This window comes from Onychostoma macrolepis, chromosome 06 (genome assembly GCF_012432095.1).
Source record: "Onychostoma macrolepis isolate SWU-2019 chromosome 06, ASM1243209v1, whole genome shotgun sequence".
Classification (NCBI taxonomy): domain Eukaryota; kingdom Metazoa; phylum Chordata; class Actinopteri; order Cypriniformes; family Cyprinidae; genus Onychostoma; species Onychostoma macrolepis.
Window position 1 is genome coordinate 23,839,576 of NC_081160.1, and position 27,302 is coordinate 23,866,877.

Sequence of the window (27,302 nt, forward strand, 5' to 3'; positions counted from 1 at the left end):
CACATAATAATAATAATAATAATACAATTATTATTGTTATTAATATTATTTAATAATAATTCACCAGTCCTCTTGTTAGCAGTAAAGCTGTAGAGATGTAAGAAGCCATCTAAGCAGACAGGGCTGCATTAAAGCGTCTAGCCTAATTCCACTGAGCCGAAATAAATCCACCGTCTCCACAGTAGCAGTCCTTTTAAATCTACACGCACTGTATTTATATCCTACAACCCACACACTGACTATAACAAGACGAGATTTGTTATTCTTCACTGTTCGTGCATGGTGCCTTTTATCAAATATGCAAAGGAACGCCATCAAGACTAGGGTGGTTAAATTTATCGAGACGTCTATATTTGTGTGTGAATATTGACACGGGAGGATGGCCAAACACATCTCCCTGAAGCTGATCTCCACAGACAGCGGACACGGAGATGATCCCATTAGCGCTGGCTGCAGCGGCACATGCTCAGTTATGCTTGTTGAAGGGGATCTCAGTAGGCTGTGCGTGAACACTGAGGTCATCGCCTGCGCTGAGGAAAAAATACTCAGCGCAGCCTCCATTTTGAGTAGTATGAAATAGAGGAAAGCATAGTTTTGAGCCGCCGCCGCCGCAGCAAACAAACTGTAAACATTAGCGAAACAGCCTCTGCCATGGACGACCTGTTCAGTCCGCGAAGGTTTGTTGCTTCTTTTTATTACAGATGAATGATTTTGCGCGCGCCAGCGCTTTTTGCCACAGCGTGAATACTTTTGCATTCTAGTGCAAAGCGAGATGATTTTGAACTTGACAGCTCGTCTCGCTCGGCCACACACACGCAAAGGCCAGCTAGGAGCCTGACGAGATAAAATGGGGCAGATGTTGTGTAGATATTGTAGACGACTGCTAAGTATGTAATGCATGTTGAACGCGGTGCTGCTCTTACAAATGTACACATTAGTTTTGTTCGTCTGCTCCGTAAATATTTGTCCAGGAAATTGTTTTAGAATAATATTTTCTTTCGCCCAAAATGATTACACAGCGAACGGTGTTTGTGCACATCCCACTGTAAGTTGAACGTACTGATTTCGATTTGCACTGTGTTTGATTGTGCACGCAGTAATGTAATGATTTATGTGTAAATACATGAACTGGATGTCCAAGCCTCCGTTTATATAACCTTTGGAGGGAACGGAGAAGTCGGACGCTGATTGGCTGGTTATGCTATGTAGGCGGGATTTGGATTGATCTTCGCGACTGCTGATAGGCAAATCACATTTTATGATTAACACTGAAAAGAGGCGATTTAAAAGGGTGGAAAACAGCGACATGAAACAACTCATATGACAGGGACATAAGTTTTTTAACTTAGCATGTTTCTTTAAAATATGGTATTTTTATTCATGTATTGTTTATTACAGGCGTAATTTTTTTTAGTATTTACCTGTGGAATGTTGGCTGTAAGTATTGCTTCAGCCTTAAAATGTTAATAATGTACTTGCACAGTCATGTTTCATTTAATAAATAATATTTCGTCTTTCAGGCAGTTGAACAGCACACAAGGAGAGATTCGAGTGGGACCAAGTCATCAGGTAAAATAGTTACAAAGTGTTTCCAAAAGTATTTGCAGATATGCAGTGTATTAAAGTTGCATTCAGTAATTATTTTTGATAATTAAAAAAGTTTTATAAATAAAGAATGCTATATGTAAGCATGTCTCCAGTCTGGAAGAGGCAACAGCCACGCTGAAAGTTCAAAACCGCTGGTAGTAATGGGACAAATCGAAATGTTAACAGTTTACTGAGTGTACCTTTTAAAGACCTTAAACTCTGTTATCTTATATTTTTGACCATTATATTATTATATGCAGGCCAAGCTACCTGAATTACAGCCGCCACCTGCTCATGGAACAGAGTCTGTCACAGAAAATGAGGAGCTGGTGTGGGCACCTGGGGTCAATGACTGTGACCTTCTCATGTACCTACGGGCTGCCAGGTAACGGCTGCTTGGCTGGATGCCAGTTCCTATTCACCGTTTTACATTTATCTTCATAATCACTTGAGGGTATGTCTAAAAAGGGATCTGAGGTGTCTGTGGATGGTGTGTGATTCAACATAATCTTCTGCATTTTTGTTCTGTGTTCTCTGAATAAACAGGAGCATGGCAGCTTTTGCAGGGATGTGTGATGGAGGATCAACGGAGGATGGTTGTCTTGCGGCTTCCCGGGATGATACCACGTTAAATGCTTTAAATACGGTCAGTGCTTGTAATTTTGCTGTATTTTATCATAAAATAAATTTTAATCACAATTCCACTGAATTCAAATTAATTCAATTTGTAATATTTTTAAGAAAAATATTATAAGTATAATTGAATATAGATTGTAATTTATGATCTTTGATGTAATTGAATTGAAGGCAGTGAAAACTCAATCAAACTTAATCTCAACTATAATTCATTTACTGTGCAACTAGGGTATATAATTTTATTTGGTTTTGTGCACAGCTCCATGAAAGCCAGTACGATGCAGCCAAAGCCCTGCAGTGTCTGGTGAAGAAACCAGTTCCAAAACTCATTGAGAAGTGCTGGTCGGAAGATGAAGTGGTGAGAAACTGAATCTGTATTTTTCACTTCTATCTTGACATTTTTGTCACCGATATAGCCTGGTAATTTATAGTGGAATGATACTAGAGCTTTTCAAAAAGTCAAAGTTAAGATTTCTCAATCTGCTATCATGTTCAATTACAGAAACGGTTTATCAAAGGTCTCAGACAGTATGGCAAAAACTTCTTTAAGATCCGTAAGGAGCTACTTCCTAGTAAGAAAACGGTATGGAAACCTGCCAATTCAAATCTAATTATACATGTGTGTTAGCTTCAGTCTTGTATTTTTTAAAAACATATTTGTCATCTCAGGGTGAGCTGATCACATTCTACTACTACTGGAAGAAAACTCCCGAAGCCGTGGCGTCACGACCTCATCGGCAGCAGAGAAGGCAGCCGGTGTCTCGCAAAGTGAAAACTCGCAACACAACAGCTGCAGCCAATGCAACATCTCGCACTTCTTCCAGTAAGTGTGGCACTATGTACCATATGTCTGTTCATTTATTGCAGACTGTCAAAACATGATTGCAAATCTGATGTAGTTATAATTTAAAGGAAGTAACTCCACAAGAAGTAAATGTTAATACATTTATTTTTTTGTGTTTTCTGTCTCCCTGTCTGTAGTGGAACTTAGTTCAGCGAGTGAAGATGATCTGGACAGTGAGGATAGTGAGCAGGGTGGCAAAGGTCAAGCCTGCAGTCACTGTCTGACCACTAGTAAGTTTTTCCACCCTTCTTCAGTGGTGTATATAGCCTCTATATTGAGAATTCTGTTTATACTTAATAATTTGTTGAGCATATCCATGTGTCCATCAACCATCAGGTTGTTCTGAAAGTGACTTTCTGCAGTACTTATTCACCCTACACTGGATTCAACCTGCTTAGGTTTGCTATTCTTGAAATCAATTTGAGATGCAAAATTGACCCTGTTTCCATAATGTACATTCCTGGGCTTGTGAAAATGTTTCTCCAACAATTCCCAATGGATATAATCAAGTCCTGTTTTACACTTTTATTCTCGTTGAATATTTTACTCAGAATTACACTACCATTCAAAAGTTTGTGGTCAGTATTTTATTTCTTTTAAAAGAAATTTATACTTTTATTCAGGAAGGATGCCTTAAATTGATCAAAACTGACAAAGACGTTTATACTCTTATTAAAGATTTCTATTTAAAATAAATGCATTTTTTTTTTTTTTTTTTACTTTCTATTCATCAGAGAATCCTGAAAATTATAGTTTCCACAAAAATGTTAAGCCACAAAACTATTTTATTTTTTAAGAAAAAATGTTTTTAAGCGCCAAATCAGCATATTAGAATGATTTCTAAAGGTTCATGTGACACTGAAGACTGGAGTGGAATTCAGCTTTGCCATCACAGAAATAAATAATATACTGAAATAGAAAACAGTTATTTTAAATTGTCACAATAATAGTTTGTACTTTATTTTTGATCAAAAAAAAATGCAGCATTGGTGAGCATGAGACTTTTCTCTTTTTTTTTTTTTAGTAAACCTTTGAATGGTAGAATTAATATGCTAAATTACAGAAGTAAAATAGGTTGCAAACATCAATTAACTTTGACGTTAGCCGTCAGCCTTTAACTCTTCAGACGTCTGTATATACTTTGAATTTGTAGGAGTCTTCTTTTTCGATATGACTCACACAAATGTTTCTTTCAGACTCCAAAGACTGGCATCATGGAGGGAGAGACAATGTCTTGCTGTGCTCTAGTTGCCACTCTCACTTCAGCAAGCATCGGCGCCTGCCGCCTGTTCCCAAACCAGCAGATCCACCCTACCTCTTCAAACCTGTCAAAGAAGAGGAAGAGGGAGTTAGACATGGGATGAAGACCCGTCGGAGTCGGGTGCCACCACATGTAGGTCTATCCTTTCCATTAGTTGTGCTCATGGTGATGTAAAGAGTAGTTTGCTTAATTTAGCCTTCCTGTCCCTTTACATGTAGATGTCATCACTTCGAAGTGGTCGCAACAGACCAACCGGAAGTCCAGACAGGGGCATGTCTCCCACCCTCGAGGATGTGCGATCTAATGGACAGTCCCCCAGAGCCAGTTCCACTGCTATGGCAACCAGGGCTTCCAGCTCTGATATCAAGAATGGAGTGGCTGGGAAGACCAACAAGGTAGTGATAAAAAGGAACCTGCTCAGTTTAGAGTTTGTAAAAAGTGCACAGATGTGTATTTATACTTTTTGTGTTGTTTAATCTTTTCATTTCCATTTTTTCCCTATTAAACTTTAGAAGATAAAAGTAGAGGCATCTATAGTAAAGGGTGTGAAAAGACAGAGAGAGTCAGCAGCTCCAGATGCTGATGAGCCTGAAAGGAAAAACATGAAACGACCCAAGAATCATGTAAGAGAAATTTTATAAAAAGTCTTAAGTATTAAAAGTATATAATGTATTAAAAACTTGGCTAAGTGATACTACTCGTGATTTTTACATGGTGGATGACAAAATGGGTAGAAAAAAAATCCATAGACACACAATGATGGAAGGACTGAGCCACTATTATGTTTTCGTTAAACTTATTAATTTTTTACATTTGTTTATTGGTATGTTGTTGTATTGGATATTAATTGTGCATGTTCATTTCTACCTATTTTTACATTTAGATTACATTGGCGTCATCTAATACTCACTTACAGAACACAAAAAGACACTAATAATTCAATATACTATAAATGTAAATATAAATTTAAATTATAATGCATAATACATAGCATGTACTGTACTGTATGTGTGTGTGTGTATATATGTATATACATACATACACGCACATGTAATCTATATAATGTATGTGTGTATGAATATGTATATGTACATTTATATATATTGAATTATTAGTGTCTTTTTGTGTTCTGTAAGTGAGTGTAAGTGTTTTATTTGTAATCTAGTGTATTTCATAATTGATCTTTTTTTTTTTTTTTTTTTTACTAAATACAGAATTTTAATATTGACAATTTATTAGCCGTAACTGATAATAATGTCTATACCATATAGTTCTGCCATGATGTTTAGATTTTAAACGCTATATCTCTAATCCAGGAGGGGCCTGATTCTCCATCAGAAGGTGAGGGTGAAGGCGAGAGCTCCGATAGCCGCAGCGCCAATGATGATGGCAGCAGTGATACTAAAGACATTGATCAGGACAACCGCAGTTCCTCCCCCAGCCTGGCCAGTCCCCTGCAGGCCAACGAAAGCGACTCGGACTCCCCAGCACCGCCCCCTGCACCAGGCCCAAACCCACAAACCCAGCCCCAGCAGCCTGCTGCGACCCCAACAACACATGCCCCCTCTGAAACACCGTCATCTCCTCAGCCCTCTCTGCCTGTATCCTCATCCGCACCTTCACCTGGAGCTCCTACCACCACCTCGAAGGCACCATCCGTAGAGGTTTCCCAGGAGGTGCCATCTCCAACTTCTTTCAGAACTGGTCCCAGGGGACCCGAAACCCCCACCTCTTATTCAAACTCCTCGTCTCAGCAGGGGCAGTGTCCTGGGCAGGGGCAGTCGTTCCCTGTGCCGCCCCATTATCAGCACAATCCAGGTCAGCTGCAGAATCCTTCATCTGGAGCGAATCAGCCACCAGGGTTTTCTTCCAGACCACTGCACCTTCAAAGAGAGAGCCCTCTTCCTCCTCTTCCCCCTACAGCAGCATCCCAAATCAAGCCCCCTCCAACCACTCCAATTCCACCTTCTCACAAGCAGCCCCCTCACCTTTCTGCACCTCCACCCCATTTCCTGCAGATCCACCCCAATCTGCCTCCACCTCCTGCTCTAAAACCGCTTGCTTCCCTGCCCTCACAACACTTGCCTTGTTCCCAGCCTCCTCCATTGCATATAATTCCACAAAATCACCCCGCTCAACCTTCCGTTCTGACTCAGTCGCAGAGCCAGCAGGTCAAAGGTCATACTAATAGTGCCCCTCCAGCTGCAGCTAGTTCTCACCCATTGCTTCCCCAAAATCGTCCTGCTACGGAATCCACTGCTTCATTCCCTCTGTACGCTTCTCCCATCCCTGCCCATCAGCCCTCCACATCCTCCTCAGCAAGCACTCCAGTCGGACAGGCTCATATCAAAGAGGAGCCAATTGATGAGGAGGAAGAGTGCGATAGTCCGCCTCCCCCTCGCAGAAGTCCCTCTCCTGTACCGACAGTGGTTGACATACCCAGTCATGCAAGTCAGTCAGCAAGGTATAGAGATCATATTTGTCAATGCTTGAAATTTTTAAATATTTAAAAAATTATAAATATACAAAAAAGATTTTCCCAAAGTAGTAGTCTAAAATGTTTTTATATTCTAAACAAATGCTATTCACGAAGATGCAGCATTTATTAAAATAACTGTACGATTCAACATGCATAGTAAATTCTGTTTTGTTAATTGCAGATTCATCAAACACCTCAACCGAGGTTACAACTCCTGCTCTCGCACAGACCTGTACTTCACTCCACTGGCCTCTTCAAAACTGGCCAAAAAACGAGAGGAAGCTGCTGAAAGATCCAGAAGAGAAGCAGAGCTGAGCGCTCGACAGGGACGAGAGAGAGAAAGAGAAAGAGAGCGTGAGAGGGAAAGAGAAAGAGAGCGGGAGCGAGAAAGGGAGAGAGACTCTGATAAAGCCTCTGTAAGTATACGTGGTGTTTACTTTTGAATTTGACATTTCAGAAAAAAGAAAAAAAAATGATAGTGCATCTAAAAAACTATTTTTAGCTTTATTTATTTTACAAATTCTTTTTAATGTAATGTGTCATGCCAAATACTGTAATGCAAAAAAAGTCTGAATTATAATAAAAAAAAAAAATCCTTTTACTCCTACACTGTTTAAAATTTATTTTATATAATTTGCCAGTTACAGATCTGCTTTACAGTCTTTTTACAAATTTTGATAAAGATCTCTTTAAAGAAGTTTATAATATAAAACCTTTTTTTTTTTTCTTCACATAGCGTGCTTCAAGCTCATCCCATGATGGCCGAATAGGTGACCACCTGCTAGCTGCCCATGTGCAACCAGGCCGTCCGCCATTCGAACCTCCTCCCCCCACCACCGTGGCTGCAGTTCCACCATATCTCGGCCCTGACACTCCAGCCCTCCGCACACTCAGCGAGTACGCCCGCCCCCACGTCATGTCGCCCAGCAACCGCAACCATCCTTTCTTCATGTCACTTGGGCCCGGCGAGCACCTGCTAGCTTATCACATGCCAGGGCTGTACGCAGCAGACCCAGCCCTTCGAGAGCGAGAGCTTCGTGAACTTCGAGAGAGAGAGATCCGAGAAAGAATGAAGCCCGGATTTGAGGTGAAACCGCCGGAGCTGGAGAACCCACTTCATCCATCGGCAAATCCCATGGAGCATTTTGCCCGGCATGGAGCACTGCCTCTGCCTCATGTGGCTGGGCCTCACCCCTTCGCCCAGTTCCACCCAGCCATGGAGCGCAGCATAGCGGCACCCCCTCGGCCGGAAATCAGCTACGCTGAGCGTTTGACAGCTGAACGGCTCCATGCTGAAAGGATGGCCTCTGTTGCTGCTGGTGACCCTGTTGCACGGCTACAGATGCTCAATGTTACACCACACCACCACCAGCACTCACATATACACTCCCATCTTCATCTGCACCAACAGGACCCTCTCAATCAAGGTGAGAACTTCAGAGACATAGGTTAACAGAGTTATTTAGATCACATTTTTTCAAGAAAGTAAATGGAAATATCAATGTATTTTTCTTTCAGGCCAAGGGCCTCATCCTCTGGTGGACCCATTGGCTGCTGGCCCCCCTCTGGCACGATTCCCCTACCCACCTGGTGCCATCTCCAACCCCCTACTCAGTGAGTTACCCCATGAGCATGAAATGCTCCGCCACCCTCTGTTTGGTGAGTCACCAAATAGACTCCCAGTTTCATGTGTATTATTAAATAAAGTTAATAATTAACATTTCCAACCCATATAGCCAGGCCTAAATGATGAATGAATGAATGAATGAGGCATTTATATAGCGCTTTTATTGTGTATTGCAATACACCCAAAGCGCTTTACAATCATGCTGAGCAGTGAAACATCCTGCCGTTTGATTAGCCATATCTTCATCACATGCATGAAGTAAAATAAAATAAAATAAAATATTACTCTTTCAGCAGCCAATAAGTATGTAGTACTTTCAGCTCCTTTTAACAAATATCAGTTCTGTGAAATTAATATTCAAGATTAAGATTTAATATTATTTATATTTCAGTCTGTGAGATTAGTTGTTTTTTTTTTATCTTAAATGTAGTGTCTTAAGATCAAGGCTACATTTATTTGATCAAAGATTTATTTGTTTTAATTTAAAATTTTTAATTCTAATATATTTTAAAATGTAACTTATTCTTGTGTTGGCAAAGCTGAATTTTCAGCAGCCATTACTCCAGTCTTCAGTGTCACATGATCCTTCAGAAATCATTCTGGTATACTGATTTGGTGCTCAAGAAATATTTCTTATCATTATCAATGTTGAAAACGTTGCATCTTAATATTTTTGTGAAATCTGTGATATATTTTCCCAGGATTCTTTGATGAATTGAAAATGAAAAGAAAAGCAATTATTTGAAATTTAAATATTTTGTAACATTAAATGTTTTACTGTCACTTTTAATCAACTTAATGCATCCTTGCTTAATAAAAGTAATAAAGTCTTTTAAATAACACACATACTAACCCCAACATTTTGAAATGTGTACTATACTGTATATAATTTAAAATATTAATACAAACATTGAATGTCCCTCTCTCCAAATCAGTTCAAAAAGTGTCTATAGATTCTGTCTGGGCCTGTCTTTTGCTGATGATAATTATCATTGTGACTTTCATTACTCAAATAACCAAAATGGCTGAAATGTACATCCTTAATGTAATGCAATATTGTTTGTCAACACGTTGTTGCTTTATTGTTGCCTCACAAGACCATCCAGCATCTACATACACATTATAGTCCCACGGTAGGAAATAGTTCTCAGATATGTGAGGGGAAAAGTAACTGAAGTAAGATATGCTCTCACTTTCTTTAATAGGAACACCATTCCCCAGAGAGTTACCAGGACCCCTGGCTCCTATGTCAGCTGCGCATCAGTTGCAGGCGATGCAGGCACAGTCAGCAGAACTGCAGAGGCTGGCACTGGAGCAGCAGTGGCTACATGGACATGCACACTTACATAGTGCTCCTCTCCCCAGCCAAGAAGACTACTACAGGTGAAGCACAGAGACCTTGACGTTCTGTTCGAGAGTGCATGTGTAAATAAGCATTTAGCAAGATGTTTTGATGAAAGATTGCAAAAATATTTGTTCTTTGAAGTAGCATGTACAGAAAAATTATTTACAATAAGACTGAGAACATAAAGTAAAAAAAGTTGTTTACTTGTTGTCACTCCACAGTACATGTTGTTCTGTTGTCTCTTTGACAGCCGTCTGAAGAAAGAGGGAGACAAGCAGTCCTGAAATGAACAAATCCTCCACTGTGGATTACAGAGAGATTCTGTGTTCAGGGTATCAGACCTTATATTTCAGAAAACCCAGCGTGGGTTTATCCCTGTTTTGGCACTTATAAACCTTTGACCGACTCCTTTGTGCTATATGAAATAACTAGCCTTTTGGAGCACACTGAATTTTCTTTCCTTGCATGAACACTATTTAGAAATTTCTGTAATGTAGAAGTTTCTGTAATAAATGAAATTCCCATGTAACGTCATTATTGTGCTAAAAGCACAATATTGTAGATTTACTAAGTATTTGAAAAGTGCTGTCCAATATCCAGAGTTTATCACAATTTAGTTTCAAAGTTTATTGAAACACTCGTTTTAAGATTGTAAATATTATATGTTTAAAATAATATATTAACTGTTGAAATTTAAAAGTTGCAATGATAGATTTGGATACAAAAACTTCAGATGACCTGTGTGCAAGAAATGCATGCTTTACATACTCTGTCCTTCCCTTTCTCTGACAGCCTCTTCATCTATACCTCAGAGCGCTCATCAATATACAGTAAACCCCACATTTAGTAAACTCCACAATACCTTATTCTTTCAGCAGTTTAGCTTTTTTAATTTAATAATGTAGACCAAATTCAGGCTGAGTATTAGTATGATGACTGTAGTGTTGTCTAGCTCTGCAGAACAGTCGCTTCACTGCCATGGTCATACGATGCTGTGGAAGACCGATCAGGCCGACAGTCTCGTGCTTGCAGTGTTTAAGGACACAATTTGATAGAGCAGGTCAGTTCCTGGGTCAACCCTACTTGGCACAGAAGTTTAGGATGTTCATTTATAAAGAGGGACCTGCACTTAGCAATAAAATGCATATGGCATATTTGATGGTATCCTCACTACCAGCTTCAATCCTAGCATGTGCACTCAGCCAATTAAACAACTGGGCTACTGCTGAGTAAGTTACCTTTTCATAGTCAGGCTGGTTGGGAAAGAGCACAGCATTCTCACAATAAGGTGAAATTCATTATAAACACAATAGAGAGAGAAAGAGTAATATTGTGATGGTTTAATGCAATACAAGTGTATTGTTGTGCACTACTATTAATTGTTAAAATAACAATAGAATACATGAAATGGAGTGCCATCGTTTTGAAGAGTGTTATCTGTTAATGCCGTTATTGTGGAACTTTGATGGGTCTTTTTTTTTTTTCAAAACTGCCAAAAAGTCATTATTTTCTTCGAGTTGACACTAAACATTTGTACTAGCATTTTACAACGTATATGGATATTTTTAATGGGAAATATTTTCTCATTTTAGTATCCATGTCTTTATGCATACTTGTCTTCACATGCACAGTATTGTTTGGTTGCAAATACCTTATAGTTGGAATTTTTTTTTCAAAACTTTCATTTGAATGATAAATGCATGCATATTACAAACAGCTTGAATCATTTTTACTCATCCATTAACACATGAACTCAGATCTTTGAATTTTTTCATCAGTAAATTTTCTTTTAGTAATATATTAACTTGTTTTTTGTAAGCATAATTTTTGAGGCTGTTTTATATACATTTATCACACTGTCGTCAATCTTTGCTTTTGTGTGATAGAAATATTTGACATTAAGCAGCTGTCATATTTTTCTGGCACTTTCTGATACCTCCTTGACTTCCAACTATATTTTATGTGCAAATTTATATTCTTCATGACGTGCTCAAATCAGTTTCTTCACTGAAAAACTATATGAACTTTTTTTTTAAGCTTTGGCCGCATGATGTTTTTGCATTTAATAGATACATCTAGAGTGATTATCATTGAAAATGTTTTTTATATGTACACTGCAAAATAGTTTACTTGTGAATTACATAAATATGTATAGCACAGCTTGAGTCCTGAATATAACTGACGCAAAACTTACCAGTTGTCATTTCTGGTCCATATCAACATAATATCTAAAGCAATATATGTCTTCTAACTGAACAAGTGTTTGTACGGAAAAAAAACTAATGTTTCCTCCTTTGCTTTGTATGCTTTTCTTTAACAAAATTGTCCTTTGATAAGTTATTTATTGATTGAACACCTATTTTGTAACCTGAATATATTAAACATGAAAATATTAGACTGTTAGTAAATATGGAATACAATCTAATATGTGTATTTACTAAAGTGTTTGTTGTGAATTTGTGCAAAATTAACCCTTTCCTGTACACTGGCCCCTTGTGAGAAATCCTCAGAAAGCTCTAATACTAGATTTTTATGGTTCATCCTTCTTTTACGTATCGCCGCAAGTACTGGATTGCAGATATCGCGCTCACGTTTGCCAGAAGAGCTGAGAAATAATAGAGGGAAAAAGGATCATGTTACTTTTGTGTGCTCATATTATCTGAATAAATTGCCTAATTTAATATGTAACAGCCTTATCATTGTGTCTCATTGCACAAATGCATCATCTGCATGCTGGTTTTACCTGCTTTCCACATGTCTGTAGATTGTGGGTTGCTTGACTTTAGTACCCAAGATGCAAAAGCAATGCAAACAAGGCACATGTCTGTTTGCTTTAATGAAAAAAGGAAGCGATCTCTATCTGTAAGCAGAATTTTACGATGTTAGACTTGACATTTTCATGTCTATTTAATCTAAAAAAAAAAAAGAAAAAGCTCTTAAGAATGTACCTGCGTCTGCGACTGGTGCCCCAACACGTATCTGATGTTCTGTCACTTGTCCAAGGGCCTGGTTCTCTAGAAAAAGCTCTGGAAGCTTTGGCTGAGCTATAGAAGAACTTGTAATTCTCGTTCTATAACCGTAGACTGTGTCAGCTGTCTTGGGAAAACCCCAAGAGGTGGCCATCCTACACCAAGGCCTTCCCATTAAAAGTTTGGTGCGTCTCAAAGAAAGGTTTCTCCAGGTACTAGTGATAAAGCACATGTTTGATGTTTCAGAGGGCCTTGCATGCCTCATAACTGGGATTGGGGCGCACTCATCTTCACAATCCGACGGTCTCGCCTCTTTTACCTCTGGATATTCTAGGTCTTTCACCACCGAATGAGAAGAAGAATAGATAGGAACCAATGTTTTCTCACTCTTTGTTAAAACTTGAATTGAAGGAAAGAGAAAATTCCCAACTTCAAAGTCTGAGAAGAAGTCATCATAAGTCTCAGCCACAGATAAGTTCTGTGAAAAACAAAGTGAAGTGCTTCTATCTGGGATCCAAGTCTGGTTTTGCTCTGCTTCGGTGTCACTTCTCAAGATTTCGAAGAAAGACTGCAGACACTGATTGTCTAGAATATCAGAAATCGATAAAACTGGTGAAGGCATTGATCTCCTTGTGCTACAATGGTCCAGCAGAAAGGCATTCATGTTCTTGTCCTCTTTAGCTATTTGAAATATGTCCTGCATCTCTGCTTCTCTTTCTGAATACAAATATAGGGAGGTATCATTCTCAGGACACAGCTTCACCATCCCATTTGATTCACTCTGCCAAGTTTCTTCTGAATCCGTGCCAGACTCAAGAAAACTTTGGGTTTGCTCTTTGCCTTCAAGGGGTTCAGGGCTAGGGTTTGCACTTGCATGAAGAAGCTGTAGAAACTCTTCATCGAAGTCAGAGTAAGTTGAGAATTCACAGCTCGATCGGTCTGGTTTGGAGTCATCCAAATGTGTGAAATAGTCTGAATCTGCTGTGTCATCTACTAGACCATCTTCTAAACTATCATCTTTAGATTCCACCTCACCCCTATCTAGAAGATGAGCGTTGACGGCGACCACAGGGCTGCTTTCTTCTGGAATGATGCTTTCTGTCAGTAAAGACCTGTTATTGGCTGTTCTAAGTTGCAAAATATCATTTATTGTTAGTTTTTCCATTTCATCCCAAAAGGAGGAAATGGCAAATATGGGTGGAGTTGGACCTGAAGTCTTGGCACTGTTACTGGAGGACTGTGTCTCTTGGGATTCTTCTCTATTATAAGACTGTCCCAAGGGCTCTTGCTGTTCTGTCTTTTCTTCTTTAGTATCTGAAGGAGCATTGGGTTTAGAGGCACCCAGAATATATCTGGGACTTTCCACCTCTGTGTCATTATTAAAGTGGCTTAAATGATCAGTTGTATGTTGACATTCACAGTTGATTTCTACTACGGATTTGTCATATTTATCACACACTGCGCTTTCATGATTGCAGTACTGTGGCAAAGGGCCAGTGAGATCTTTAAATATGGTCTGTGGCATCTGTTTGGGGGTTAAAAGTGAATTTAGAGAGTCGGCGGGATTTCTTTCTAATTTTGCTTCTGGCATTTCTGTCATGCTTTCCTTTTTCAGACTTATAGGACAGCTTGTTTTTTCCTCTTCACCCTCAGATGATTCAGTGAGCGAAATACATTTAATATCTTGGATATGAAGCACATTTTGAATATTGGGTGAGTAAAAAGAAATATTTTCTTGTTCAAATTTCTCCTGCGTTGTTTGTCTCTCAGTAGTTTCTTTATCTGGCTCTGTATTGTTATTTAAGGAAGAGCACTTCTCCATCACTCCGGTATTCTGTCTGAATTTTTTAGAAGGTTTTTTTTTTCTTTTTTTTTTTTGGACTGAGGTGGGATCTTTTACTCTCAGACGGACTGGGCTGTCATTTACAGTCACAAACCAACGTTCCTTTTCTTTTTTGGCCACTGTTGAACAGTCTATACCATATATGCTCTTTTCATGCTTTATTTCTTCTATAGACATTTCAGAGACTGGTGTGTTTGTGGCTTGGCTTGATTTATTCTCACCATTCTCCTGATTCTCATAATTTCCTCTTAATTTCTCTAAATCTAACTCCTCAGTCAGGTTGCTGTCTTCATATGTAGCCCCCGGTTCATTTGCTCCAGTATCGGACATCTGCTCAGCAGACCAGGTGTTCTGTGGCTCTGTATTAGGACTAGGATATTCAGTAAATTCTGAATTCTCAGATGTATGTTCTGATATGCATTCTCCTATTTGATGCTGCTTTTGTCCTTCTATTCTATCTTCTTCACAGAGTTGGTCAAGGCTAGTCTGGGTGGGAACAGATGACACGTGGACAAAGGTTTTGTCATCGTCAGTGTCACTGAAGCCAGACTCATCTAAAGCTGCAAGCTTAGCCTGCTGAACAGAACATTCCTCACTCTCTGTACAGAAACAGTCCCAGTCCTGCTCTGCTATCAGCACACTGTGGTCTAAGTCATCCATTGCAGTTGAGCTCAAAAGGTTTATGACATCTGAAAAAACAAACAAAAAAAAAAAACAACACAATTATAAATAATCATAATAATATTTGTTACCAAAACATATACACTACTGTTCAAAAGTTTGGTGGTTGGAAGTTAATTTAATGCATCCTCGCTGAATTAAAGTATTAATTTCTTCAAAAAAACCCCAAAACTTTTGAACAGTAATCAGTACAGACTGCATCTTTCAATTACGTTATATAATTTTCATGTTTATTTTAGAATAAAAACCATCTGTCATGCATGCAGCATTTTGAACAACAAGAGCTGTTATTGCTACAGTTGAGTTAAAAGGCATCAAAAAAAAAAAATTATAATAAAAACATTGGACATCCAAAAATATTTCCCAAAACAGTTTAATTTCAGTCTGACTATATTTAAAATGTGGTATACATTTTTTTCATGCCTTTGCATGTAAACCTAATTTAATATCTAGGCTGTTGGGTAAAAGTTAACATGAATGACAGATGCTAACATTATCACTAATAGCAACCATGCAAGGTTTTATTATGGTTGTGAGGATTTTTTTTTTTAAGATTGAAATTTAAGGAAATTTTAAGATTGAAAGATTTATATTGATCCGCTAAATAAAACTATTAAACAAAAACTGTGCGACATTAGCTACTGGATATTAAAAAAATTTTGACAGTGGCCACCACACACAAAACTAAAAAGCAACATTGTACAGTAAATAAGTTTCAATTGTTCAAAAGACAAAATCTTCTTTCAGCAGGCCATTCAAATGCAACAGGCGAGAGCCCAAACTCCTTTTCAACAAATTAAATGAGAAATATCCTTTTGTTTCAAGTAACTCAAATTCTGAAATATTTCAACAAAACACTGCTCAAAGCCCCTGTGAGGACGATCTTGGTTTGACTGTAAGCTGACTCCAAAGCAGACTGTACCCAGAGTATTCAAAACAACTCACTGCAAGGTGATTTGTGTATTGAAAGATGTCAGTGAGAGGAAATAGCCCCACATAAAACACAGCAGCATGATGTGCTGTTTGGGTGACTTGCCCTTTGCAAATATTTTGCATGGTCCAGTTGATTAGAAATGACCTTGATGCCAAGAATGACGATCATGATTTACAACTTTTTAGTGGGAAACAGTCTTATCTTATCCAGCTTGTGGGGCGTTTTCTTACAAACACACGTGGAGATGCATTTAGTATTAGGATAATGCATTCAGCTATAGGCTCATTTTCATATTTTTTTTCCCAGGAACATCATAACTGTTATTATTCGATTCAGTCATTGTCTTAATACACAAACTGAGTCTTTAGTTCTTTATTAGCTTATGAATATTAATGATACCCTGTGCATGACGTCCTTTTTCATTGCGTACATGGTTAAGTTCATTTGGTAGAGTAGCACTAGTACACACTGCACAGGCCAATGGAAAATATTTCCACAAAGTTCTAGCTCCGCAAACTCTGCATCTAGTCAGCTTCCATTAAAAATCTTTTCAACATCTCATTTCTTTTATATTTTTCCTACCTTTAGTCGTTAGATATGCTTTCGAAACACTTCAATGTTGATCCGACACTGGCATGGTACACCTTCAAAAACCCCACTGCCCTTGCGTGTGGGAGAAAGGGGCCCTGCGTCCAGGTCTGTTATAAATAGAGCTATGTGTCTGATCACATGGAAGTGTTCATGTGTCCTGCATTCTCAGAGGGGCATTCCATTTCACATTTATAAATAGGTTTTCTCTGGGGAGATGGTACGAATCTGTCACTGATCAGCTAAGCTGCTGTTCAATAAAGGGATAAATCCTTGAACAACATGCTGGACGGAAAATCCTTTGTTTTTATGGTTTTCAGGAAATAACACTGTGAAAACAAGTTAGGATCAATCACCACTTATCTATGGTAATAAAAGTCTGACAGTGTTATATAGTGCCATGAAGTATTACTGTAAATATATCATAAGAATATTTCTAGTATATTATATTTTGTTAAAGAAAATGACATTTACAAAAAACAATGAAAATATTCTAATGGGAAGAAAAACTAAAATGTATTTGCTAAGTATACTACAAATACATTTACATATTTTTGTGGCTAATAAAAGTACAGTGTAAGTGTACTTTTGGTATACTAAACTGGTATACTTCAAGTCTGCTAAATTTAACAACTAAGTTCGTGCTTAATGCACTTTAATTGCGCAGAAGTAGTGCTTCTGCGGTCCAACTAAAGATATACTAAATTATATGTGATTGTGCTAAATAGAACTATTGCTAGTATTCTTCAGGTACACTTTAAATATCTTGCATGCAAAGACTGATATCATACAGAAATCAAACAATCCTTATGATATTAAAACCCATTTTAGGCATAATATTAAGAAATGTGCATTGTGCAATAAAGAAATACTCCAAATAAACTTTTATTATAATTTTATATCAGTAAGTCTTAAGTGATGTCAATAAATATGTTAATGGATTTGAAGTATAGTTAGTGTGAAAAAAATGTATTTTAAATAAATTATGGTATAATTTTAGGCAATAATGAATTTTCAATAAAAATAAGTTTATTTAGTAGTGAAAATATACATAAACAGATATAGTGAGAAACTTTTAATAAAAAGATTTGATACATTTGATAAAAAAAATATAATAATTTTTATATTTTACAAAATATATTTACCTGGTAGTACAACCATTTTAAAAACTCAGTTAATATACATGCTTAATTAATAAAATAATAATAATAATTTTGCAAATAAACATACAATAAATTGCAGGCTTATTATTTTACAAATTGTGCAAAGAGATTTTAGAGGGTTCCAGCCAAAGCAATCAAACCTGCAAGCAGGATCCTATTAAAAGTGTAAATTATAAAAACTGTTTTATTCTAGTGTTGATTTTGTCCATCTGGTTTAAACACAAAAAAGAATTTTAAATATTTACAGTGGCATTTAGGAAGTATGTGATATGACAATGAAATTTCGTGCAACAAATATTGACTTTAAATGAGAAAGTAGAACTTTAACCAATACAGGTTTCCTGTCATATGAAGCCATAAAGGTTGTGGCTGCGGTTTCAGCTTATCAGTCATGATTTTAGACTGAAGCCCATACAACCTGAATGTCATTTGTAATTCATGAAATTTAAACTCTTTCCAGGTTTGAATAAAAATTTCTTGTGTCCACCTGTGTGTCTTAGGTACCGACTGTAGGTCTGGGAGAATTGAGCATAGCTGATGATTCTCCGAAGCATTGTGACATGGAGTTTGAGATGATAAAGCACTGGAGGGGCCACAGTATAACGAATAAGGCCACAAAAAGCACTATGATGAAGACCACAAGCCTCTTCCAGTTCCCATAAAAACCCAAGAATCGCAGCAGTCTGTATCCACAACCCTGTCTTCTCTCCTCTGTTGTTGGTGTCTGCTCTGGTTTATGCTCCCCGATGTCAATGCAGACGCGGTTGGGTATCATAGGGTTTGAGTAGCACAGCCTCTCTCCATCTAGAAAAACTTTCTCCACTTGTTGCTGGTCGCTTGGAAGTTGGCCCAAAACTTCCTGGCTGGTGGCCAGATCTGGAGGACCGTGCTCAGGCACGGATGTTGGCCGCCGACAAAGAGGGCAGGTGATCTGGGTACCCTCCTGCTCTGGTGAAATAGTCACAAAGCGAGACAGACATTCCAGACAGAAGGTATGGGTACATTCGAGAAGCTTCGGTGTCTTGAAGGTGTTGTCGTATGCGCAAAAGCAGATTGAACACTCTGGACCGGCATCCCAGGCATTGTCCTGGTCATCACCGGAGCCCGGTGTCTTGTGTTGGTGCCGTATTGAATTGGTACGTGATGCTGTTGATACTTCTGGTTCCTCCATCCTGTTGTGTGGTCAGAAGAAAATCTGAAATGCAAAATGAATCCTTCAAGTTATTCATTGGCACAACTTAAAAGATATATGCTGTTGTCCTACACTAAAAAATGGTGTAGAAACAGTTTTCACAATTGATAGTTAGTTAATTTCACCAAAGATTACTAAGAAACAGCAAGTAACACATTAAAATGTAAAATTTTAAAAGATTTTAAAAATATGTCTACAAGTGTAGTTCAGGGAGTTGAGTGAATCCACATATGACTTAAAGTACAGTATGGCAAAATATGATTAAAAAAATAGTGAAACTCATATTCCTAAATATATATATATATATATAGTTTATATAAATGGAATTAAATCTTAATGCTGAACTGTTCTAAAAAAAACTTCTGATGTGATTAAAGTTAACTTCAATCTTTTATTAATAGAATGCATACTGTGCTGTGTAACTGAATGAATGAAAAAAAGAGCAAAATCCCTTTTGAATTTTATAACCCCAAATGGTTATATGGAAAGCCAACAGTATCTGAGATAGCAGATAACAACCAAATGTAAATGTGGTTGCTATGGGCATCATTAATGCCATGCATATGATATATATATATATATATATATATATATATATGAAGGTGATGCTGAGACAAAACATATGCAAAATCTAAAAAAACAATCATGAAAGGAATGTTTTTAAATACTGTTTTAGACAAGGACTGCCATGATGCATATCATTTTAATCAGCATCACATATACCTGTTCATCATGACTTGCTTGTATTCACATTTATTGTACTGTGACTAGACAAGTATACACATCTCCAATTTGGATCAAAGGATTTAAAGCTGCTTTAAATTGCCCCAAAAAATAATGCTAATATTAACAACTGCTAAATTTGCAGTTGTTTCACATTAGCTCAACAAAAACATTAAAATGCTGATCCAACAAAACTCAAATATTTTTTATTTGTTTGTTTGTTGGGGCAGTGTGAACCGAAGAAAAAAGTATTACCTTAAAACAGGAATACAGTAATCTTCTTTTTATCTTGTTGATGCTTTCTTCTACTTCATGTAGATGGGTTCAAATAAAGGCTGAAAACTTCCCAAAACAGGTATTTCAATGGCTGTCTTTCTCCAGACCTGTCTGTCTTGGTCTTCCGGTAAAGTGTAACTGCCTTCACCTGCTCTTCACAAGTTTGAATTATACTTCTGAGCTGTGACTCAAATGAGTTAAACCATAAATCATTACCTTGTTCTCCCTCTCTCTCTCAGATCCTCAACCCCACCTTCACACATACACCGTCTGACACACGTACCTGTGCAAATTATGAAAAAGCAGGAGGGATAACAAAGAGAGGGAAGTAGGAACTGGTTTCCCGACAGGATTAGGTTAAGCTTTGTCATTGTGTACCCTGGTTAACGTAAGAATGACAAAGCATAGCAAGTAATGTTTTACACAACTTTTAAAGCACATTCATTCACAGCATTGTGAATTATTCCGATTTTAATAGTTTAATCAAGTTACAGTAGTTAGAGCAGGTGCTGCAACTGAATATTTTGTATCACACAAAATGTGTGTATTTTTTAAAGTAATAGTTTACTGAAAAATAAAAATCATTGTTTGCACGTCCTCAAGTTCCAAACTGGTATGAGTTTCTTTCTTCTGTTGAGCACAAAATATATTTTTAAGAATGACGGTAACCAAACAGTTGACCTAAACAGTTAAACCTAAAATTTGTATGTCACTATTGATGAGGATTGTATGATCTTTAAATAAAATCAGGTTTGGAACAACTTGTGAGTAAATGATGACACTAGTTTCATTTTTGGTGAACTGTCCCTTTAACATAAATGGAAAAAAATGTTGTTGAAAAACTACAACAGTCTGCATGTTAATTGTTATTCATCTGGTTCCACAAAAACAATGCTTATGGGAACTGATAAGACATTGCACGTGCATAACAAAACCATAATACTAAAGAAATCGGCCATAAATTCAAACCATTTCCAAATCACATGACTGTTGATTGAATATATTACCAGTCTCTGTCTCACTTGGAGATAAGCAGCCAGGTATAAGGAAAATGGTTGGGATGTGTATACATGTGCAACAAGAGTCACGGTGTGGGGGTGTGGGGGGTATAAAAGTATAAAAAAAAGTTTTTATACTTTATAGTATTTTGCCATTGTTGCCAAATAGTGAGACATGACAAACGTCACAGAGGATTGAGCTAATGGAAAGACAGTCACATGGCTCTTGCTCTATTCTGATCTACTATTATAAGGAAGTGATTATATTATTATAGGTAAATGGGATCAAAGTCCCTCCATCTGTTTACCAAAGACACATGTAAACTGGTGATTGGTCACATTCACAGGAGCACTTTCCTGAAATTGTTTTTGACAAGTTCAACCTAATATTTTACCATTTTAATAATTATTCTACAGATGATAACACAATGAAAATACTTGCCAGCAATTCAAATTGTAAAAAGAGTTTTATAACCACCACGCCCAGCCCAACCTTACTCTACCACTTCCCAGAACCTCTATATGGCAAATGAGTCTTTAATGATCAACACCAGTCACCACCTGGACTGTTTATTTTGTGCACCGTGGCTCTTTGCATCATCTTTTAAATCACATTTTGCAATGATATGATATAAAGTAAATGCAAGTAATTTGTTTCTCATAAATCAAAATATCTTTTATTTCTGTAAACACTGAAATCTTCATCAAATATGATTCAATATGTGATCAATACTCTGTTAGGACATCAACATACAAAAAAAAAAAAAATTTCATCATCAACATCCATCAAAACATAATTCATATACAAAATCTATTGACATGCTTTCCAGTTGCTGCACAACAGCCAATAAAATGACACGAGAAATAAGTTGAATTTAAGTGGTTATATTCTAGAGTCAGTATCACTTATGTACCCCCACAAAACCACATCTTTTACCTTCACCTTAAGTAAACATTCCTAGCTTTTGCTTAATCCAGCATAATAAGGATTTTAAACTTCACAAAACATTGTTCAAATACCCTTCCTAAAATGAAGTAGAAAATGTGTATAAAAATTATAATAATCCTTTAAATAAACAGAACCATTAATACAAATGAGAAAACCAAAAACTACACAGAAAATCATAACTATATAGGCATAGGGGATGATATGGCATTTTAAAGGCCACTAATTGCATTAAACAACTACAAAATAAAGTAAAATAGGTAACGGGCTTTGACTCCTTTTATAGAAATACCAGTGTTTATCACTCTGTTTATAACACTACAATGATATCAAGCTTTTTGTTTGTTTGTTTTTCCAACCAAGAAACAAGACCAATTTACTAAAGTTCTTTCATAATTTCACTTTCAAATTTTGTATAAAATGTACAAAATCAAAAATGGTGACTATAGGTCTTCATTCATTAGCGCATTCACTTAATGGCACTTTGTCTTACACAATGGAAAGATGGGATAAATACAGTAGGTATCTCTGTGTTTGGCAACAGTTTTTCCACAACTTTACTTATATATTGTGTATTAACAGCAAGTTTGCAACTTTAAGGCCTAGCAAATTTGAACTTATCATTATTTACCTGGGAAAAACTTTGGTGCAAGCCAGAACCTTCTATGTTGAATATAGTGTGGAATGTGGCATTGTTAACAGGTGGATATTTCATGCACACTTTTTAATAGAACATGAATATGCTGTTAACGTTGAAACCCAAGCCAGGAGTATTTTCAATGCTTTCAATGTTTCAATTTTCAATGTATTATCCAGCATATGTATATGGCATTAATAAGTGCTAATGGAATTTGTGGAAATGGTACAGAATTAATAGAAAAAATATTATTTGTGTATACAGGTTCAAAAACAATGATTTTAACTGAATGGTAAATATTTAAATTTATTTATGTATTTATTTATTTTTTAACTTCCATGAGGTTTGAGGAGTAGGTTGTGTGCAAATATGACTAACTGCGGAAGTCTTTTTTTTGGATCCTAGTTTCAATGTCACAAGATTCAAAAGTACAATATTACACAAAAATACTGGTAATAAATATAAACATTACAAAATTCATTGAAAAACAACTTACTGGACAGAATTTTAGCTTAACAATCAAAAATACTCTAGTAGTGCAACACCAGGTCTCTTCAAAAAAAAAAAAAAAAAGAAGAAAGAAAGAAGGAACAACGAATTATGTGAAAAATATATAAATAGAAATAAATAACCGGCTTCAGTGAAAAGAAAATGTTTCCAAGATAAAGCCTACATCAAGACATATCACTTCTTCATGTAGCCTACAAAGGACAATTTCACCAAAAAAGTAAATCCTATAAGAAAACAGTGCTATAGGACAGACTCATGTTTTAAATGGGGGCTCATAGCTGGCCCTTGGAGGCTGGTCACACATTGTATACCTTGGTTACTGCCCCTGTTGCCACAGTAGCACTGCTGGATGCTGATGTTGCTGACGGCCTCTCCCTCCTGACATATCTTGGCTTGCGAGCTGTAGATGATTTAAAAGATATAGGAGTAAGAACAGAAGGGTCACATTCAACCTACAGTATACATTAAACAGAGCAAGTAAAAGTTTTTAATATTCAGATAATCCCAATAGATGTTTTTTGCACCACCACTTTGGAACTTTGATTAAATTTAAAATACAGATTATACAGTAGTTAAAATTTCTCCTACCTGAAGATGTAGCTTCAGGAATCATGACAGCCTTGTTAGAAAAATTAACAAGTTAGTACTTTGGTATCCACACAATGCTGTGTTTGTTTATGTAACGTCAAAAATATTTATACCAAAAATGTTTTTATAGTAATATAAAAATTTATAATAATTTTTATAATTTTATTTTTATTTCTTACCGTCTCACTTGGTTGGAATATAAAAGCTGGAATATAAAATACAATGCTCCTGTAACTCATCTTGAATAAAAACACTCCAAATAATAATAATAATAATAATAATACATACATACATACATAAAATATCCAACACAGTTGGGTAAAAAAGTCAACCAAAGCTTTAACTGATTTACATATTTATGGGTTTTAAGACTTTTTTTTTTTTACCCTTATTGCGCCTTAAGACACCAGGGAGGCGGTTGGAACGCTTAAGGTAAAAGAAAGATGCAACTGAAAGGATGAGACCCAGGCTGATCAGTAGAGTTCCTAGAAGGACAGAAGCTGCTACACCTGGACCACCTGCCATTACAGACACAATGCACAAAAGATGAGATTCCGGAGTGCAAATCAAAATAGAAAAAAAAACGTTTTAAAGCGGTTTTTGTGGGCTGTCCACATAAGTATCATTAAACAATGGTAGTAACTTACCAATCACTGTGATTAAAGATTCTAGAATGTGACTAGTCCTTGCTAGAGGAAGAGTTGAAAACAAACAATTAAAAATAAAAGATATATATATATATATATACACATACACATGATATGTGACCCTGGACGACAAAACCAGTCTTAAGTGTAAATTTTTCGAAATTGAGATTTATACATCATCTGAAAGCTGAATAAATAAGCTTTACATTGATGTATGGTTTGTTAGGATAGGAGATACAACTATTTGAAAATCTGGAATCTAAGGGTGCAAAAAAATCAAAACACTGAGAAAATCGCCTTTAAAGTTGTCCAAATGAAGTTCTTAGCAATGCATATTACTAATAAAAAATTAAGTTTTGATATATTTACGTTAAGAAATTTACAGAATATCTTTATGGAACATGATCTTTACTTAATATGCTAATGATTTTTGGCATAAAAGAAAAATCGATAATATTGTGCAATGTACAATGTATTTTTGGCTATTGCTACAAATATACCCCAGCGATTTAAGACTGGTTTTGTGGTCCAGGGTCACATATTTATTATATATAACATATAATAAACTAAATACATCAAAAAGAGCCCTTCTAATGTTGTAAGGAATAGTTCGCCCAAAAATGAAAATTTACTGGCTGAAATTAACGTTTCTTCCAGTGAATCCCCTGTTGTCCTCTCACATCAAAATCCATTGACATATTTGTTTAGAACTGGATTGTTTTTCCTTGTAAATGGTACTTGATTTGTGCATATTTGTCTTCTGATTCCAACAAGGCGACTTTTTCACTGGAGAAAGCAATATTATGGATTATGGAGTCATATTTTAGCCAGAAGCAACAGTTTGAAGTCAAAAACATCTTAAATTTGTTTGTTACAAAAATGCTTTTCACTTCACAAAATGTTAATTAACTGGAGTTATGTGGAGTACTTGTAGATTATTGTGATGTTTTTATCAGCTCTTTGGACTCTCATTCTGATGGCACCCATACACTGCAGAGGATCCATTGGTGAAGCAAGTGATGTAATGCTAAATTTTATCCATGTTTGTTTAGATGAAGAAACAAATTAATCTAGGCTATCTTGAATTTTTAGGTGAACTATTTCTTAAACATTTCAATAAAGCAAGATAGAGGAATGATGCATGTGCATAAAGTGTGTTTACTTATAAAAAATACATTACAAGCAATCTTCTAAAATACAGAGATGTTCTTTAATGTCAAAGCACTTACTATTGTTAAGTAAAGTTGAATTCCCCTGCTCCACTGAGTCACAGGACACACAAAATGTACTGTTCTCCTGAACTTGAAGGAGCCCTAGAGGAGGATTCAAGATTACAAAATATATATAATTTATACCAAATGTCCTTGTGAATTACATATAACATTTCACAGAAACAAAATTTGCTCATGTGTTAATTTCCTCATGTTGTATTAAAGAGGCACATTTATTTGCAGCTCTGTATAAATTTTGCTAATGATATTACTTTAGAAACATACCAGGATCACAGAGTGTAATATTCACACAGGTTTCATTCATTCTCTTTATTCTTTCGCAACAGTCATTGGAGTTTTCCAGCAGCGCCTGAAACACATACAAATCAAAAATACATCAAGATTGGAAGAGATCTTGAATTCAGTTTTAGAGCAAGGAATTACAGTAACCAATGTATTTACAATAATTATGGCTCTCACATACTGAATGCTGTGTGAAAAGATTCCTGAAGAGAAAAGACAAGAGATACCTTGGTCTCTGGAATTTCTAACACAAAAAGAGCAGCACTGAGGATGTAGTAGACTGTACTCATGATGAGATTACTCCTGTGGGTTAGATGGAGTCAATATGGATCTGAAACCCATTATGTTTATGTTCTAAAATGCCACAGTTGGAGGTAATCCGTTTTCTGTGGGGCAACATCAAGCGTGAGCCATCAAGGTTTTCTGAGTGCAATGCACAACTCATCTCACGACTGGCCCCTTCCGAGGCGTTTAATTAATTCTACACTGGTAATGCAGCTTTATTTTCTCGGTCTTTGGGTGTACATTCTCTAAAGAATGGCATTTTACCACCAGTTATAAAGACACACTGTACGACAAACAAGCGCTACCCTACCAAACAAGTTCTTCAACAGTCTATTCACTGAGCAGTTGGCTAATTACTTTAGCTTGCTGTATGGATAACTAGTATGCCATGATACAAAACAGTCTATAGATAAAACAGAAGCCATTACTATTTCGTTCACCGACGACATAATACAGACTTTATGATAATAAACAAGTGAATTTACCTGTGAAGCGCAAGTCTTAATGTGTCAGAAATCTGTTGACAACGTGACTTTACTTCCTGATTAATAAACTGCACTGTCAAAATACAAGTCTTTCACTGTTGTACCTTATTAGACAGCTTTTATGATACATTTTTATTATTAATTTACGCTTAGGTTGTGATGTGAATTCTATTTAGTAACTAATGTAAGAAACAGATCTCAGAAGTTAATATCATTGTAAGATTAGAGATTTTATGTATCATTGTGGCATTAAAATAATTTCTACTCAAAAACATATCAGTGTATTTTCATGATGAAATTAATGGACATTGTGAGATATCAGAATGAGTTGCTTTACATTTTCTAAACTATATGACTTTTATTATGAAGACATTAGCTTTCGTGGTTTTGGTTGCTAGGATACAGTTTATTAGCTCTCAACAACGACTCGGTTTATGGTGAACCACAACACGTATAAATTGAAAGATGCTGTTAACTAGTCAGTAACCACCGCACTAAGCTTTTTAATGTCGCAAGCACATAACTATTAGATTTAGCTACAGTA

The 27,302-nt window shown here is 36.5% G+C and overlaps 4 protein-coding genes across 9 annotated transcripts; 1 reads left to right on the forward strand and 3 right to left on the reverse strand.

The window, feature by feature from the left end:
• Positions 1–398: 398 nt before the first annotated feature.
• rereb (arginine-glutamic acid dipeptide (RE) repeats b) lies at positions 399–12,467 on the forward strand. 4 transcript variants are annotated; one of them, XM_058778438.1, is made up of 18 exons: positions 401–677; positions 1,399–1,437; positions 1,521–1,569; positions 1,848–1,972; positions 2,134–2,233; positions 2,483–2,581; positions 2,726–2,806; positions 2,893–3,046; positions 3,205–3,297; positions 4,264–4,460; positions 4,547–4,723; positions 4,841–4,951; positions 5,645–6,792; positions 6,989–7,223; positions 7,544–8,234; positions 8,326–8,466; positions 9,640–9,817; positions 10,001–12,467. In XM_058778438.1, the coding sequence occupies exons 4-18, from the start codon at positions 1,953–1,955 to the stop codon at positions 10,035–10,037; spliced, it is 3,462 nt and encodes a 1,153-aa protein (XP_058634421.1). In that variant the 5' UTR covers positions 401–677; positions 1,399–1,437; positions 1,521–1,569; positions 1,848–1,952; the 3' UTR covers positions 10,038–12,467. The 4 variants fall into 4 exon arrangements, with proteins under 4 accessions (XP_058634419.1, XP_058634417.1, XP_058634421.1 ...); XM_058778436.1 differs by lacking the exon at positions 1,399–1,437 and having other exon boundaries at positions 399–677; positions 8,326–8,421; XM_058778434.1 differs by lacking the exon at positions 1,399–1,437 and having other exon boundaries at positions 400–677.
• LOC131542109 (PPARGC1 and ESRR induced regulator, muscle 1) lies at positions 11,864–16,915 on the reverse strand. The gene is made up of 4 exons (XM_058778442.1): positions 16,789–16,915; positions 12,728–15,280; positions 12,523–12,639; positions 11,864–12,384 (listed from the first exon to the last, which is right to left on the reverse strand). Exons 2-4 carry the CDS (start codon positions 15,249–15,251, stop codon positions 12,317–12,319), a joined length of 2,709 nt encoding a protein of 902 aa, XP_058634425.1. The 5' UTR covers positions 15,252–15,280; positions 16,789–16,915; the 3' UTR covers positions 11,864–12,316.
• Positions 16,916–17,940: 1,025 nt separating this feature from the next.
• LOC131542129 (RING finger protein 223) lies at positions 17,941–23,603 on the reverse strand. Of its 3 annotated transcripts, none has more exons than XM_058778488.1 (3): positions 23,551–23,603; positions 20,365–20,431; positions 17,941–19,152 (listed from the first exon to the last, which is right to left on the reverse strand). In XM_058778488.1, the coding sequence occupies exon 3, from the start codon at positions 19,126–19,128 to the stop codon at positions 18,454–18,456; it is 675 nt and encodes a 224-aa protein (XP_058634471.1). In that variant the 5' UTR covers positions 19,129–19,152; positions 20,365–20,431; positions 23,551–23,603; the 3' UTR covers positions 17,941–18,453. The 3 variants fall into 3 exon arrangements, with proteins under 3 accessions (XP_058634471.1, XP_058634470.1, XP_058634472.1); XM_058778487.1 differs by lacking the exon at positions 23,551–23,603 and adding an exon at positions 20,128–20,296 and having other exon boundaries at positions 20,365–20,387; XM_058778489.1 differs by lacking the exon at positions 20,365–20,431 and having other exon boundaries at positions 23,551–23,589.
• Positions 21,803–26,826, reverse strand: c06h1orf159 (chromosome 06 C1orf159 homolog). The gene is made up of 9 exons (XM_058778493.1): positions 26,759–26,826; positions 26,216–26,291; positions 25,971–26,055; positions 25,704–25,787; positions 24,475–24,516; positions 24,214–24,345; positions 24,007–24,032; positions 23,828–23,858; positions 21,803–23,639 (listed from the first exon to the last, which is right to left on the reverse strand). Exons 2-9 carry the CDS (start codon positions 26,276–26,278, stop codon positions 23,536–23,538), a joined length of 567 nt encoding a protein of 188 aa, XP_058634476.1. The 5' UTR covers positions 26,279–26,291; positions 26,759–26,826; the 3' UTR covers positions 21,803–23,535.
• Positions 26,827–27,302: the final 476 nt, after the last annotated feature.